The sequence below is a fragment of the Aphelocoma coerulescens genome, chromosome 5 (genome assembly GCF_041296385.1).
Source record: "Aphelocoma coerulescens isolate FSJ_1873_10779 chromosome 5, UR_Acoe_1.0, whole genome shotgun sequence".
NCBI classification, from domain to species: domain Eukaryota; kingdom Metazoa; phylum Chordata; class Aves; order Passeriformes; family Corvidae; genus Aphelocoma; species Aphelocoma coerulescens.
Window position 1 is genome coordinate 35,732,554 of NC_091019.1, and position 17,003 is coordinate 35,749,556.

A 17,003-nucleotide genomic window follows, 5' to 3' on the forward strand; every position below is an offset into this window, starting at 1 on the left:
AGAAAATTGGGCATGTTTACTCAATGTACAGAAATTATGTTATGAATGTGCATACATAAACACTAAATTTACATACTCAAAATTTATACATATATATGCATGGATTAAAATCTTGAAAAACAGCAGGACAGCTGGTGTCCAATTAGGCAGTTGTTGTACTCACTAGGTCTGTGGGATAGGAAAAGCAGTGGGTGAACAGAGGGGTTTTCAGCCACAGATCGCCACAGGCAGTGAGTACATCAAAGGAATTTTAACTCAATGTTTAACCAGCAACTGTGGCACTCTTGGGATACTCATCATTCTTACCAGGGTGCCATGATTTGCCAATAATGGGAAAAAATTACAGCTGTAATAAATGCCCCGGCGCAACTTTTTTTTTTTAACGTTTTCAATTATTTTGTTAGGCTAAAATAAAAATTCTTGAAATTTCAAATGCATTCACACTAATAAATATTATTTTAAACATTCTAAAAAGAAGTATTTGGTTTATTATACTAAAAAAATCTAGCATTTGTCAAGACTCTTAGTGTTAGATTTCATCTAGTGTATAATTAATTTTAACAATTCTTTTTCACTTTCAGATTTCTTTTTTCTGAATGATCATATAGCATTCAGAATTTTGTGGAAAATTTATCTTTTTGTAGTAAATAAAAATTTTATTGTAACAGCTATAGCAATTATTTATAAGTGAAATAATGAAAGAACATAAAAACTTTTAGTCATCTTTGATTATAAAACCTTTCACTTTCTGGAAAAAAAAGTTATTAATTTTGTGTACATCCATAATCATTCTTCATTGTCTCTCTCTTGTACTGTTTTTCCCAGCTGGAACAATGCAAAAGCTAATAACATGCAATTAGCAGCTAACTAAAGAGCACAATTTGAAAACATACGGTTTAGAAATCACTGACTACATTTGCCTTACATTTAGGAAAAATTTGATTAAGTTCAGTTCTTATCAGCACACTGCATAAAGAATAGCAACTGAACTGAATTCAATTTAATTCAATTATGACAGAGCTGGAATGTGTAACACTCTAATGAGATTCTGTCCAACTAAAATAAGTCTATAATTATTAAAGTATTCATATTAAACCACTGTATCTCACACTGTATTTAGTTTTAATCTTGCTTTTTGAAACTGGTAGCAGTTTAGTTTATTCTAAAGTTTATTAATGAGCCTTATTTTTCCTCCATTAGACCTTTGTTATTCTTGACTCAGGTTGTTTACATTTGTATTTAAATGCACAATCCCTGGCATTTGCTTCAATTTAGAAATTACAAGTATACAGTTGTTGAAATAATTCAGACTTGGTATTTGAGTACTCCACATTCAGAAAAAATTTGCATTGTTTTTATTTACCTTTGATGCTCTAAAACAAAAGGCAGTAGATGTTGTGTCCGACTTTTCTCTGTCTAATATTACTACTCCCTCATCTTCATTCAGAGCCAAGTACTTTCCTGTTGTAATATGTCGAAGACGGAAAGGCTGCCCCCATCTGATGTTACTTCCACTCCAGCTAAACATAAAAGACATCCAAAAATAGTTTCAGTAAGTAAAACTAGTATTTCTACTTTGGGTTTTAAAGGATGTTCAGAAGATAGAATGTGCTATATTCCTTTTTGGTTCTGATTTCAATACTTGCATAAAACAGATGCAAAACTGTTAATTCATTTGCAAAGGGAATCCTGGTAAGGAGTATGGCTTCCATCTTCTTGTTTCTACACCCTCTCTCCGGTGTTACATATGGTGTCCATAAAAAAATCCTACATGTGTAAATTAACTACTGTATTTTAGTTGACTGACTAAATAAACAAATTAAACCTAAGTGGGGACTCAACATTCCACAGACTTATCCTACATCTGTCTTAGTTATGAGGGTATTTCACTTACAATCACAAACACACCAAGAGTAAAACCAACATAGGGTCCAGAAGGCCATCAAAGGCCATACATGCTCTTATGATATACATTGAAATTTCACTTTCAGGGAAATAACAAGCAGATAATCAGATAGGAAGGAGATAATCTTAAAAAACCAAAAAAACAAGAAACACAGAAGGGTTATTACTGCTCTTATTTCCATTCACGCTTATAAAACCCCAAGTAAAACTAGGAATGCATTTTACTTTTGGAAAGAAGCAATGCTTTAGTAGACATATCTCATAGGCAATGCTGCTTTTGATATGAGAGACAGAAAAAAATCTATTCTATCACAGCACATTGCTTTTTGTCATTGACAGAGAGTCTACTAACACATACCATAATGCGTGGCAAATATATATTCTGCCTTAAGAGTCTGTAACAATCAAATTTCTATTAATATAACAAAAGTTGCTAACAAAAAAAAAAATACCGGTACCTTATTCGAAGAGGTTCTACTCTCCACAATGACCTTGCTCGAATGCCAGCTCCTCCAGTTTCATAAAACACTTTCCTACAGAAAAGATTAAGAAGACCATCCTCTTGTGTTTATTTGTGCTTCCACAGTATTTATAACTTACTTCTCTGTAGACTGTACATGATTCACTACTTTTCTCCCATAAACAAATGTCATTGAATGGACAGAAGATTCCTACTCATCAGTGAGTCTATGATAAACAATCCCATTGTCCCAGGTAAATTAGATTATGTCCATTAAGGTAGTCTCTCTCAGGAGCTGATAAAAGCTTAGCCTTGAAAGTGGCTGGGAAGCTTTTCCTGTCATTTAGCCAGTCATAAATATATGTAATTCCTACTGTTCCCAAGATATTAATCTACATTAGTAATGGTTTTAAATACATACATTATTTAAAATAAAGGTAAACATTTTCAGATGAAAACAACATGAACACAACATCAGAGACTTCATTCCTAAATTTACTTCTATGATTCTTATTAAAAGGCAAAAATGGTGGTGATAAAAAAAATTCTGAATTGTAATCCTCACAAAACAGATAATGCATTCAGAGAAATAAAAAACAGGAAGTGAAAGGATTAAGGCTTTACTATAATTTAGTTTTCTTGAACTATAGGCTGAGGGTTAGTAATGTGTTCTAGTGCAGAAACTAATATTCTACTCAATAATCAAATAAAAACAATCTATGGTGGATTAGCTCTGTTCACAGGAAGTTTTTAATGTTTTAATAATCATGCATGTCTTGTCATCCAATCACCAGAATTTGTATAAACTTTCTCATTTATAATGAGTATAGGAAATGCAATGGATAAAAGAAAGGTCTGAATGCCTACCAAAAGATGAAAAACTTTTTTACATGTTACTCCTCTGAGAAGAACTAATCCATGCTAGCATGAACATAAGCTGGACATTCTATTGTACTTAAGTGTCTGAAAAAATGTGCAGCAAGGGAATTTAAAATCTGCCTTCCTGCTCTGGCAAACTTGACTGAATACTGCAAATGCATGCATAAAGATGTCACAATCTAGCTGTTATATAGTTGAACTAAAATAGCATTTTGAAATGCAGAATTTTAACTGGTTTTCAAATTGTCAAATTCTTTTCCTATTTTCAACAGCTAGCAGGCAAAAAATTAAAAAGCTATTTAGTATTGTTCTTATGCAACTATGAGACCTGAAAATTAACTTGTAAAATAAAAGTTGTGGTTTTCATATCTGAGAAAATATTTCTAAACCTTTTCTTCTACTGGGAACACTTAGGAGTCTCTTTCTTGAGCAACACCAATACAATCCTGGAAGAATCATGAAATATACTGAGGCATGGCAGCACCCAGCTGCTTTATAAGATGCTGGACTTACATTTACACCTCTACTTTAGGAGTCACATTTAATGGCACACATGGGATATCAAATATTTTGAAATGTTAGTCCACCAGAAGAGTAAGAATACATATTCCTAATAGTACAGGTAGTATTATTCTCTACACATCTTATCTTGCACAAAAATATTTTGGTACTCTATAATAAAAATAAGCCAAAAAAACCCTGTAGCTGTCAATTCATCTTCATTTCCAGACTCCATGAATTTGATCTTTCAAGGTGACTTCCAACCTGAGTTGTTACATGATTCTATGAATATACTGAATGCAAAATAACTATCTGGAGTTCTTAGTTTTCATTCTATGTCTTTGGTCCCACTGACCTTACTGATTTTAATTTTGGCAGACTCTAAATCCTACCTAAGCTCAAACCTAAGTATTCATTTCCACTCTCCCTGACCTCCTTAATTTCTCCTTGGCCCAACACAGCCATTCTATCTCTAAAGGACTATCATAGGTATATTTCAGTATCATAAATACAATTCAGTTCTCCTGATATAGTCACAGATATAGTCTCTGTTCACCTCTTATACTTTTAGTTCCTATACATCTTAAAATTTAAAATATTTTTCCAGCTTTTTCTATATACAACACCAGACTAGCATTAGTGACCTGCTCCTTCAGTAACAAAGCTGCACATAAAAAAGAATTGCTGCTTTTTCACAACAGCATCCACATAACTTTTTTTTTTCATCTACTTGATTCCATCTATCCATCTCTTTTTTCTCTTACCAAGCTAGCCTTTTTGATTTTCAATATCTCCACCCCAAGTATTTCCATTTGGCCTATTACAAAAGAACTTAGAATTCTTGTCAGAGAATAGACTCTGTGTGAATTGTTAAAGAGCATTGTCTACAGAAATATTCAAAAATAAGATTTCTCTTTTATGAAAAGATAAATCTTCACTCCTGTCTAACTTAACTTATCTAACATTCCTGATGAAATGCATATAACTGATTAAATAAAGAGAAATAAACACAATGGAAATAAACACAGACATTTTCTACATCTCTTTCTCCTTTTCTTATTACTAATTGGGGTTTTTTTGTATTTTCATTTTGTTTGACAATGTAAATATCACTCCTACAACTATGACACCAGACAAACTTGGCTTTTGTCTGTTATTCAGTTCATAAATCCAAAAGACAGGACAACTTCAAATCATCTCTCACTATTAACATTTGAAAGTGTTCAATATAGCATTCACTTTTTTTCCAATTTTAGGATTATAAATATATATATTTCATTCAGATGAATATACATTTTAATTTTACCCTTTTATTTACTTAACATAAAAAAACATGGAAACAAATCTTAAGGCAGTAACAGTAAACATCAACCCTGTATAGAAAATAACATCATACTGGTGAATGGGACTCTACAATTAGTTTTGATATTAGCTATATCTGACTTCTGAACAAGTAACAGAAGTAGCAAAAAACAGCATTTCTGAACACACTGAAACAGCTCAGCATCTATTTTAACCTTGCAAAAACATGTCCTTTACAAAATAAGCCTGAATACAACATTTGTTCAACACAAAGTATCTAGATCCTTATACTATTGCCAGTATTTTTATACTAGGTGTATACCTTCTCATACACAGTCAAAACTTTTTTTCTTTATACATATGAAGAAAACAGCAATAAAAAATTCACCAAGTGAATTTATCTGGGTTTTGGGTTCTTTTTAGGATTTGGAGACATTTTTACTCCACAGAAACATAAACATGGAAAATTTAGAGCTGACAAGTTTACTGACATAACTGAATGTTACTTGTGGTATCAAATTACCTAAAGAACAAATTATTTGCCACAATGGATATAAAGGACTTAATTTTTAAATATTTTTAAAGCTAGCAGCTTTACATAGCAAAATTTTTAGCTTTGCTTCTGATTAACAAAAAATTCAAAAAATACAGAAAAATTCTAATAATAAATCAATATAATAGATTAAAACTGTAGATATAGGTTTAATAAAAAAGTGGTTTAGTCTGACATGATTTTCCTAATATATTACTCAAATTTGAGAAAGCTAAAAACCTGCAAAAAAAGTGCAGAATATATAAAATATGAAAGTCATTGTTAGAGGCCAACTTACAGAGATTTTTTAGGGATTTTTTTTTCACATTTCCATCCTCCTGCTAACACTTTCTTACCTCTACTTACAGCAGTATGCACTAGGGACAAGCAATAGAATGAAATCTCAGTGAAATCAATGACTTGAAATTCCACTATGAAAGAACTCATGACTGATTTTCTGCTTAGTTGTCTCAATTTCTTGTACAATGTCACTGCCTAATTAAAAACTGCTGTAAAGAGTGTTTATTCTACCTAACCTCAAATTCAATTGCAATCTGTTTCATTTTTGAAAGAAGGAAATATACAAAAATGCACCATCACTTACTTGTGCTGTGAATCATTCTGATCTGTAGATGGAATGGTCAAGCACTCATCATGGCCATGGAAAAAACGTACTACATGCCCACCAAGAAGATATCCTGAAGAAGAAGTTCATTTACTCATTAGCTAAAACACTGACTATGAAAATAACATAAAAGTTTAAAAACTTAAAAAGACCTAGATATGATATATTTTCCAAATTTTCACTCATAACTGAAACCAAACAAGAACAAATTTAATGCGACAACATACTATTTTATAGTATCTTTTTTACTTAAAATTATTTCTTCTGAAAATAAAAAAAGCAAAAAAAACCAAAAACAAAAGGGCAAACTTTTAACATTTAAAACTAAAATCAGGATTCTGAGACAGAAAAGAAAATTGAACACATCTTTAAAACAACAAAAACAAATATTGTTTTTAAAATTGAGTGCTTTAGGTAAAAGCCAAATCAAATAGGTAATAGCATAGTTTCCTCCCCCTTAATACAGTGTAATTGATCTCAGTATAAAATAGTTTCATGAGTTCATCAGTTTGTTCTGACATTCATAATTTGTGTCAAAATCAAAAGTGCACAGCAGCAGCAGGAGACTGAGCACAGAACACTTTGCAGCTCTGAAGGTTAAGTTTAATGGAAGTTAGCTTTCCAACCCATTTAACACAGAGTACAGGTCAAAACCAGGCACTCTGCCTCACATTAAAAAAGAAGAGACAAAGATGGTGTAGGAGAAGAATGATTCATCACACCCTAGTCCAAACTGTTCTGACCTTGTAAGTGAAATTATTGCCTTTTAAAAGAACACACATTAAGGAGGAAGGATAGAAGGAAACTGTCATACTATCCAGCTGATTCAATATAAATTTGTAATTTAGGAAAATTGTAACTGACAATAATCCTGTTGCAAATTAATGTAAAAGTCAAAGCAAAGACATAATGCGAAAAAAATATACTTTTCTGTTATTTATGTTTTCTCAGGAGTTTTACAAATATCGCAAAAAGGGCATTGTCTAATTCCCCATCCAGTTTTAGACTCAGGAAATCCCACTCTCTCTCTGTTCATTCCACTTGAGCTAGACTGCTATGTCTTTTGACATACAATCACCTCTCACATGAACCATTCTGAGAACCTATATAAAATTAAACCAAAGCCTAAATAGTTGAGAAAAAAAATGATTGACACACAGAAAACCTACTTCTCTGCTTACCCCACCCTAAATTTTTTTTTATTACAGTATTTTGAATTATGCAACCCATTCTGGGCCACTGAGATGATTAAGAAATCAGTACATGTGACACATGAGGAAAGGCTGAGACAACTGGGACTGCTGTCAAAGAGAGAACAGGGAGGGGAGGGGAGGGGAGGGGAGGGGAGGGGAGGGGAGGGGAGGGGAGGGGAGGGGGCTCTGGGGGGAACTTATCAATGTAAAGAGTATAGGATCAAGGTCTCTTCAGTTGTGCCCAGTGACAGAACCAGAGGCAATGGGCCCATCCTGAAACATGACAGGGTCTGTTTGAACATCAGGAAACACTTTTTCATTGTGAAGGTGCCTGAGCACTGGCACAGGTTGCCCAGGCATATTGTGGAGTTTCCATCCCTGGAGACAATCTAAACCTGTCTTGATATATTTCTAGGCAAACTGTTCCAGGTGGATCATCTTGGACAGCAGATTGGACCAGATCCTTTCCACCTCAATGACTCTGTAATTCTGTAAGCTCAGGAAGTTTAGCTGCCAAATCCCTTCAGATACAGAAACCTAAAATATACCACTGGTCTTCCATGATCTCTCTGCATAGCTCATTATGTTTTTCATCTGTTAAAAGTTTTAAACTTTGCTGTAGGATGGTTTTTCCATTTGCTTGTTTTTGTTTTACCTGTGAAGCCTGAGAAAACACAGCCTTTTCCAGGGTTGACCCCTACTCTATTTATGACCTTTAAGGGCAAGCTCCCAGAAAGCCATTTTTAAATATCCAGGTCTAGCATGTCAAAGCAATCAGACAGTATTACAAGCAAAATCCATATCCCATATGCTCTTAAAATGAAAACCTAAGACTCTGAGACAGGTTCCTTATGGGCTAGTGCACAGAAACACTGTGGGATGCTGATTTAAACCACTTGGGGCTAGAAGAGCCCAACCATAGCTCAAGTAAGACTACTAAATTAAGTCTAACTCCAGGGTAGTCATCTTCTATCAAGACTTACTATAGCTGATCCCAGGGAAGTGCTGTATTTCTCTCAGTTCCCTTAGAGCTCCATTTTGTCCTATGATATTGTATATTATTATATAATAAATGATTAATTTTACAAACAAGGGATACAAAATGATCTTGACTTAAAGACATTTAGGTCATTTGTGAATGTCAAGTGCTGATACTTTGAACAGAGAACAGGAAAGGTGAACTACAATCTTTGCTATGTTAATGACAAAGTATGGCACTGAAATAAGGAGAGATACTGCATGGGTCAGATTTGCAGTACAGAACAAGATATTTCACAGAAGAAGGTGATGCTTTTCAAACATGACCATAAAGTGCTGTAAAATTTCTAGAAAGAAATCCTTTGATTTAGGATGAATAAGAGAAGACAATAAGGATGCATGGCTGTAACATCCAGAAAGGATATTGAGGAAATGCCCTTAAAAAACAGAACTAAGAGACTGAAATAAGAACTTTGAGAAAACTGCTTTCCATTTGCCTGTACCTTTATTTCTCTTCTGCTTTATCTGTAGTTGGAGAACAGTATTTAGGAAAATTGTATGCAAAAACCTAAGTTTTCTGGGTTTATACTGCAGCTCCTACTCCCCCAAATTAAACCGAGTCTTCATTTCTCATGCAGTTTTTAAAGCTTTGTTATTCTGAAGTTACAGTTCTCATTTAGCTTTCCTTCAGTTAATCCAGATACTGTATCTGTATTTCCCTGCTTTCTCTTCAAGTATTCTTCTCTCCTAAGCTTAGTTTCTTTATTTTCATTAAACTTTTTGGTTGATGTTCTGAAGGTGAATTGTTTTTTTAATTTTCACTCTTTATCAAAAGCATACAAATTAATCAAATTTATATACATTTCTAAATAAATAAAATGGCAAACCTTCTGTAATATTGCTTCCTGAGCATATAGGATGTACATTCCACAATGTCTGCATAAAGGAGGCATCCACCTGAATATTTCCATTTGACACGGAGAGATGCTGAAATAAGACAATGGTAACAGGAAAGAGTGAAAATTATACACCTAAAATATTTAGTATATTAATTTATCAACAAACCAGAATGCATTATAAAGTAAATATATAAATATTCTTCTAGAATTAGTTCTCTCAAATTTGGGAAAAAGGCATGGAAGTGGTCTTGTTTTGGAGGAGGGACTCACACACATGCACCCCATTCTGTGAGGAAAAATAAAAATGCATTACAACCAGACATTATTCCCTAGATCAGAAAAAAATAATTCATAAGAATCCCAACCAGTCTCCCCATATCCTCACAGAACTTTGTATTTTCCCCCCATTTGACCACTGTCTAAAGAAACAAACTTACCAGGTATCTTTCAGAGGACACACTGACCAGGATAAGGTCATCACCTATTCGAACTTTTTCTCCTTCTGACCTTTGCTTAGAAGCAGGGTGTATTGTCCACCAGCATGCCTCACCTAAAGGACAGAGGCACTAGTCAAAGTTCTACAAAACAGACAACTCCCAAGAGATCTAAGGATATCTTTATTCAACATTGAAATATCATTATAAAAATTGTATTACAGGACATTGACCTTATAAGACCACATCATTACTCTTTTCAATGATTTTCAGTCCTTTTGCTTTTCCTTGAAACTTTTTGTCAACCAATCTTTGTCATATCTGATATTTCCCTTTTCAAGTCCTTTCAAAGAGACTGTTTACAAAACACTGATCAATACTGCTCTCCCTTTGAGGCTCTCCTTGCCAGTAACTTGCTGACAGCTACCTTCGTCTGGTATATCATCTTTTGTGTCTTCTTTTGTTTAATGGTCATATTTAATTCACAACCTTTTGTATCACGTAGCATATCAAATCTGGAAGCAGTTCCACTAGCTCTACAGACCAGACGATTAAAAAATAGCCAAACCTAAGAGAGACAACCATAGAACATTCCCTACACATTAAACATTACATGTTAAATGTTCCAAGTTACTCTGCACACACACACACACTGATTCTGGGAAGATTACCTAATTCATTTCACAATTTCACACTCTTTGGAGTGTGAAAGATAGGACATAAAGAAAACAAGTTGAATTCAAATTTCTCACCAGACAATGCGAAGGGAAAAAAAAATGCAATGGCAAATTTGGTAGAATCAGACAAAGCACAAAAATTTGTTTGATTGATTAAGATATTTCATGTAAAACCTCCTTAAAACAAAATTACTAATTACATCCATGCAAATGTAAAATGCTAAATCTTCAAAGGGAATAGTTTTTAATAGCCAATGGCTTTTCCCTCTGCTACATGAAGAATACATCCTGCAGCTCAAACTGATTCATTAGGATAGTTTCATAGGTGAGGGAGTAGGGCAAGGGGAAGTGATTCTGTGGTGCTCAGTTTATGAGCTTTCCAGACATGCAGTAGTTACCAAAACCCTCTGTGCAGAAATGCAATGAAGCACTCTTTTTATGTGTTGCTTTTTTGAATCTTACCTATGTGTACAAGGGTTTTCTTGAGTATGTACAGTTAAGCAAATACCAATGAAACCACTACAGATACTTGTTATAAAACCTCATTGATAGACGCAAAAAAATGTACAATAATTCTGAAAAAAAAGCTATAAAATTATAAAAACAGATTCCACTGAAACTATTTTCTTAGAGATTAAGCATACATATTCCTTTTATGACATACATTCCTTTTCTCAACAGGCCTATAGAAAATGTTCTCCAACTAAGGCAACCATCAAAGATAGCCAAGTAACAGGCTGCTAATATCTGTCTAAAGCCATCTTCTGTATGGTTATAAACAACTGAAAGACAAACTTCGCTCATTAAAAAGAGAAACTTTTGTAGAGAGTCCCCTGAAAAGAAAGATTCAAAGATTATGATTTACAAACATTTTAACACCTACTCTGCCAGTGCCTCTCCATCGTCAATTAGTCTATTTGATTTTAATTTATTTTCAAAATAATGAAAAAACAATAGAAAGCACAGGTTTATATTATCACAACTGGTATTTCTTTATTTGAAGCTCTATATTAATGAGTTGTGTATACAGATACTTAGATTTTCCCTTTGAGATATACATCTGGGCCTGAGTATTACAGTCACCTGTTATATCCTGAGGAGTACTCATCACTTTCAGTAACCATGACCACTATGTACACAGCAGCATGTAAATCTATTTGTGACTCTTTATGGCTAAGTTATCTTTACACTCATGAAATATAGCTCCCAGTTGCAACTCTAATTTATGTGTATTTTCGTGAAAGCACAGAATTTTTTTTACTATATTTCTGTCAGCAATAATGTTAATGGCAGTACTCCCAGAAATACACTAATTAGATTTTAAATCTTTCTAGTAATGTCATGTTTGTGTTGTATCTCTTCCACTTTGTCCCATTATTGTTTTGTCCATTTTATGTGTGTATTTCTATCCAGCTCTTTTAGCAATGTGCTCATTACATATTTTCTGGTTTCCTGCACTACAAGTTACTAACTTCTTTTGATTCTTGGTTACAATGTATACTGTGAATGCACCAATATATGGCTTTTCCATAGTGTCAAAACACAAAACCAAAACAAATGCATCATATTTATTTTATTTGACAGAAATTTTTTACTTTGACCATTATCACTCATTTTATTGCAGTTGTGTTAAGTCAGTTTAATTGCAAGACTCTCTAACATTCTTACACAAAGTCATTTAATTTGCTGAAAGTCATTAGTACTGACAGTCATTTCTTTCAGTCATCTTACTCCTGATGAAAACATAAGGATCCCATTCATAAGCTTACAGTTACATTAAATTCAGTTCCTCTTCTAAAACCAGAAATGGGTGACTCATTTTCCTTCAAAAATAACTTGCCATACCTGCTGCATTTTCTCGTAGTCCCACATCAAAGGCAAGTTTATCTGTCTGGGATCTCGATGATGTTAAACATGTCAAATACTGCAAAACAGTGAAGTTATTGAAAACAAAAACCCGACAGTATCCATTAACACACATGCCAAATGAATACATTCACATTACATCATCTTACTATCGTATTTTTAATTAGTTAAACATGAAGATATTTGTACAGAAGCTCTTCCTGAACTTAAAACATCTAAATCATTTTCCACTGCAGCACATTTCTACTTCAGCTGTGCAATTTAGCTTCTACCTTCTGAAGTTTCATATAGCTCATCAGATAGGAACAGGAAAACATCTAATTACAGCCCTATCATAACAAATTTGATTCATGAAAACATTAAAAAACATATCAAAAGGCAGTAATCATACTTGCAACTAAGGTATATCAAGGCAACTACAATTTTTATGGTTTATAAACATAAGCAATGAAGTTTGAAGATTAATGTAGCATTTTCTAGTGCGGGAAAAAGGAAGGGAAATATTTTCCTAACTTCTCATTTCTTCAGCCTTCTATTAGGTGTATTTACATGGGCCCTAGTAGGTCAAAGATTCAAAACAGATGAAATTTTCCAGTTGTAGAATATAGTACAATGAAATCTATACAAAGCAGCCTGAAGACAGCATCTTTGTGGGCATAATCCTTGGGAACTATGGGATGTCAAATGGAACACCTTATCTCATAAAATATAGGGAAAAAATAGCATATATCACAACAAATTCTAGCTGTAGAAGTACTTGCTAGTGGAAGTATCATTAAAATGAATTCCTTAAGGACACAGCAATAATCCATGGCCAAAGGAGCTTTTCCACTACAATTCTGAGTTACATAAAGAATCTGAATTTGAACAATCCTGTTGTGTTAAGACACTGTAAGTTATTAACTTCTTTTTCGTCTAGTGCAGACGATAGCTTGGAAAAAACATTATTCCAAATTTACATGGTTTTTATTTTGGTAAAAAGATATTTATTATTCACGCTATTCATTTTGTGCAAGTGCTCCCTCACTTACCATTTCACTGAACGAATGTCGAAGTAGTATAGCATGGCCATACAGCAGGGTCCTGTGGCCACCCCCTTGGGCTGCCTGCAGAACAGGATGGACAAGGTCAGAACTCCACTGTGATCAGAACTATGCAACAACACGAAGAGCTATGACAGTTCAAAGAATAAGTGCAAATATTCCAACAGATTATGAAATGTACACAGTGAGGCAAAAATCATAATAATGAAGTTGCTACAGCAATAGCCAAATATCTGCCAAAGGAGAAAATGGGGTGTTTTTGTCAAAGGCTTTTATTGTTACCTAATTTTTATTATGATTTAGTAAAACATAGCATTTGCAAAAACATATTTTAAGTTAAATAAGATACTACTTACCTTTCTTATAAACTTCACGCAGGCATTAAAAAAAAATGACAACATAAATATATATATACATACAGAAACTGAAATCTGAAAGAGAAAATAGCATACCTACTGCCCGGAACAGTTTAAGGGTATACTAGGAATATCTGCTTGCTAATGTTAATCTTAAACATGTTCCAGATTCATTAAAGGAACTGCATCCATAGTTTCAACCAACTACAGTTGTTAATTTTGAATATGTAAAACTATGACAAGATCAGGGAGCGGCAACCATTTGCTTCCTTTAGAGAATTTAACACACATCTTTTGAGTTCCTTTTGGATGGCATTTAAGGTCAGTTCTCATCCTTGGATTCATTTGGAAGGGACAAAGATAATTAAAGGATACTCTAAGAACTCAAATAATGGTTATACATGTGTAGGCAAATGGTTTTACACGCTGTGAACCACACATAAGTTAAACTACCACCAAGCTTCTTCAAAATATGTCATTCATAAAAAGAAGGTTTTAATCCTGCAGGAACTTCACTGTTTGGTGAAGAAAACTGGAAACACATATAGCAGTGAATATAATACATTTTTTATACATTAAAAATTTCTTTATTTTAATGAAAAAGGAAAACCTTAACAGCAAAGTCAACTGTAATTACAAACAGGTCATCAGAAGAAAATTACATGTATTCAGTATTCAGTTTGCAACAAATATATGAATACTGAGAACAAGCAATGAAACAATTCATGCTATTTTATTAGAGAGTTTTTAAGTGAATCGCTTGTAACTTTAAGGCTGACTTACTAAAAAAAAAAAAAAAAAGAAAACAACCAAACCAAAAAACCAAAACCTTCAAATTGAATAAGCTACATTCTTCCTGTAGAAAAATCTGAAACTAACAGCAGAACTCTGTTCCAATCTAAATTTAATATGGAAAGCAAACAACTTTTTATTTCAGCCTTGCTACTAGTATGAACTGTTGTATTCCTACTGCGATTTCCCCAGTGGATTGTACCTAACTTCAAAATAAATGCAGGACAACATATTTTCAAAATAAATACAGCACAACAGATTACATTGTCTTTTTTATTGTCTACTGCTCCTTAAGCAAGAGTGTGATCATTTTCACTGGACATTTCCTCTACTTCCAATCCCAAATAAAATATTCATATATCTTTATTAACCTCAGATTAAATCTTTCAGCTGAGGTTTGGGGTGAATATTTCGGAAATATTAAAAATTATGTAATTTCTTAGGAATACTAGAAATGTTTAAATCAATCTTTTGATTTCCTAAGCCTATGTTTTATAGAATGTAATGTAATTTCAAAAATAAAAAATCATAATTTTTATGCAGTGGAAAACAAAAGATCAATATTAATAACTCTGAAAATCATGTATGCAAAGGTTGACAATGCAAGATCAGAGGTAACAGATCTCCATCTTTCTCATCTGTGCAATAATATGTGCCAGTTAAAGAGCTGAAGTGCAGGAAAAACCATTAGGCTGTAGAATAAGTAAAGCCATAGAATTTTATCACGCTCTCTTTGTAAGAGAATAAAAGTTTAATTCAGCTTGATTCAGCTGAAATTGGAGAACTGGGGTCAAAGCAATCAAATTGACGATGTTTCTGGATTTGTGGATTGCAAATATTCAAAAGACAGTTGCACCAGCTCCTCACTGCCAAAGAAAAATTAATATGAATACAGTAGTGGCACTATAATGTCCCAAGAAAACTCTGACATCAGGACCCTCTTCTAGAAAATCCTGGACAAGGAAAAAAATGAGGAAAATCTATATTCAGATTTCATGTTCTTTGAGGTCAATTTACTTACCCCTTCACTAGCATTATCCCCTGTGCTGGCCAGCATTTCTTGAAGGGCTCTGACAGATAGTGACTGCTCAAGGACGAAATTACAGATGCAAAGGTCTGGGGGGACATACTGTAAAAATAAATTAAATAGTACAAGAACAGATCAGCAGAACAGGTGAAACAGGATGAAAAGTGGGGTTGAACACGTTAATTTTAATTTTTTGATCTATACTTAATGTCTACTTGTGTGGTTTTGAGGTACATGCTATTTTCCTGTATGAAAACAATATAAATCCATTCTTCCTAACTTGACAACACAGCAATTTTACATTCCTTGAGCTGTATTCCTCACAGTAAAATTAAAATTCTTCAGGTTCAAAAGTAAAAACATTTCCTCTACATATTACTGCTTTCCTGTCTTTTAGAATGACACCACAAATATTGTATTTGTTCTCTAATGTCACTGACGGACAGAGGAGAAGGTATATGATCTTATTTGATGTATGAGGTTTATAGAAGATATTTACAGCAGTAACTAGATAGATAAGATTCCAAATCTTATAACATATTAATATGAACTCTTTTAGGAAATCTCAATTTTTGAATCAATATGTCTGCTGGTTTTGAAACGTGAAACTTACATTCACAGAAGACTTTTTTTTTTTTTTTTTTCAATTTCTTGGCACTGATATATCCAAAGAAAGATATGTCCAAGAGAAAAAAGTCTCAAGAGGAGCCATCAATGTATACAAATACATGGCAGAAAAGTACAAAGAAGACAGATCCAGAGACTACACAATAATACCCAGGGGAAGGACAAGAGGAAATTGCCACAAAGTGAAATACAGCAAATACTTTTTAAACGTGACAAAACCTCCCTATTTTTACTGTGAGCATGGTAAACAGTAGAACAGGTTGCCCAGAGGCGTTGTAGAGTCTCCACCCTTGCAGATACTCAAGCTCTGACCCAGGTGTCCTAAGCAATCTGTTCTGTCTGAACCTATTCTAAGTAGAGAGTTTGGACTTCATGACCTCCACAGACTCTTTCCAATAGTAACAATTCCGTATCCTGTGATTCATTATAAAGATCATGGCTGTGGATGAGCTTTAAAGTGGATATGCACTTCTTCTTTTTCACATCAGAGTCACAAGAGAGAACAAAATTCTTGATAATGTTGCATTTTAAGGTAGTGAAAAGTGAAGTAATAAAAACAATTTAGGAAAAATATGCAGAGAGAACAAAAGAGAGAGGGGGTCCTCCTCCATTTGATTTATTCTTAACATTCTGTTCTAGTAGAGGTTTACAGTTTCATCTCTTCTCTCCTTTCTCCTCTCAAGCTCTGCTTATTACTTGGGGATATTTTTTGGTTTTTTTTTTTCTTCCCATCTCTCTAGCTTCTATTTTCAATTTGCCATTTTTAATCTTTTAAAATTTTCTTTTACTTAATCATTCTTGTCCTTGTACATTTAAGGTCCTGATTGATAATGAAGTCAGGAGCAATGCTTAACACCAGTAACTAACAGGTGACAATGCTTCTAAAATTATCAATCCAGTGTATCAA

The 17,003-nt window shown here is 33.5% G+C and overlaps 1 protein-coding gene across 1 annotated transcript in view; it reads right to left on the reverse strand.

Moving 5' to 3' along the window:
* The window catches only part of RYR3 (ryanodine receptor 3), a 161,691-nt gene that overhangs the window by 135,499 nt on the left and 9,189 nt on the right, over positions 1 to 17,003 (reverse strand). Inside the window, exons 4-12 of the mRNA XM_069018746.1 lie at positions 15,464 to 15,571; positions 13,651 to 13,662; positions 13,283 to 13,357; positions 12,231 to 12,309; positions 9,712 to 9,824; positions 9,263 to 9,362; positions 6,184 to 6,277; positions 2,364 to 2,438; positions 1,364 to 1,520 (exon numbers count right to left, since the gene is read on the reverse strand). Coding sequence (XP_068874847.1) covers positions 1,364 to 1,520; positions 2,364 to 2,438; positions 6,184 to 6,277; positions 9,263 to 9,362; positions 9,712 to 9,824; positions 12,231 to 12,309; positions 13,283 to 13,357; positions 13,651 to 13,662; positions 15,464 to 15,571 — 813 coding nt within the window. The remainder of the gene's footprint in view (positions 1 to 1,363; positions 1,521 to 2,363; positions 2,439 to 6,183; positions 6,278 to 9,262; positions 9,363 to 9,711; positions 9,825 to 12,230; positions 12,310 to 13,282; positions 13,358 to 13,650; positions 13,663 to 15,463; positions 15,572 to 17,003) is intronic.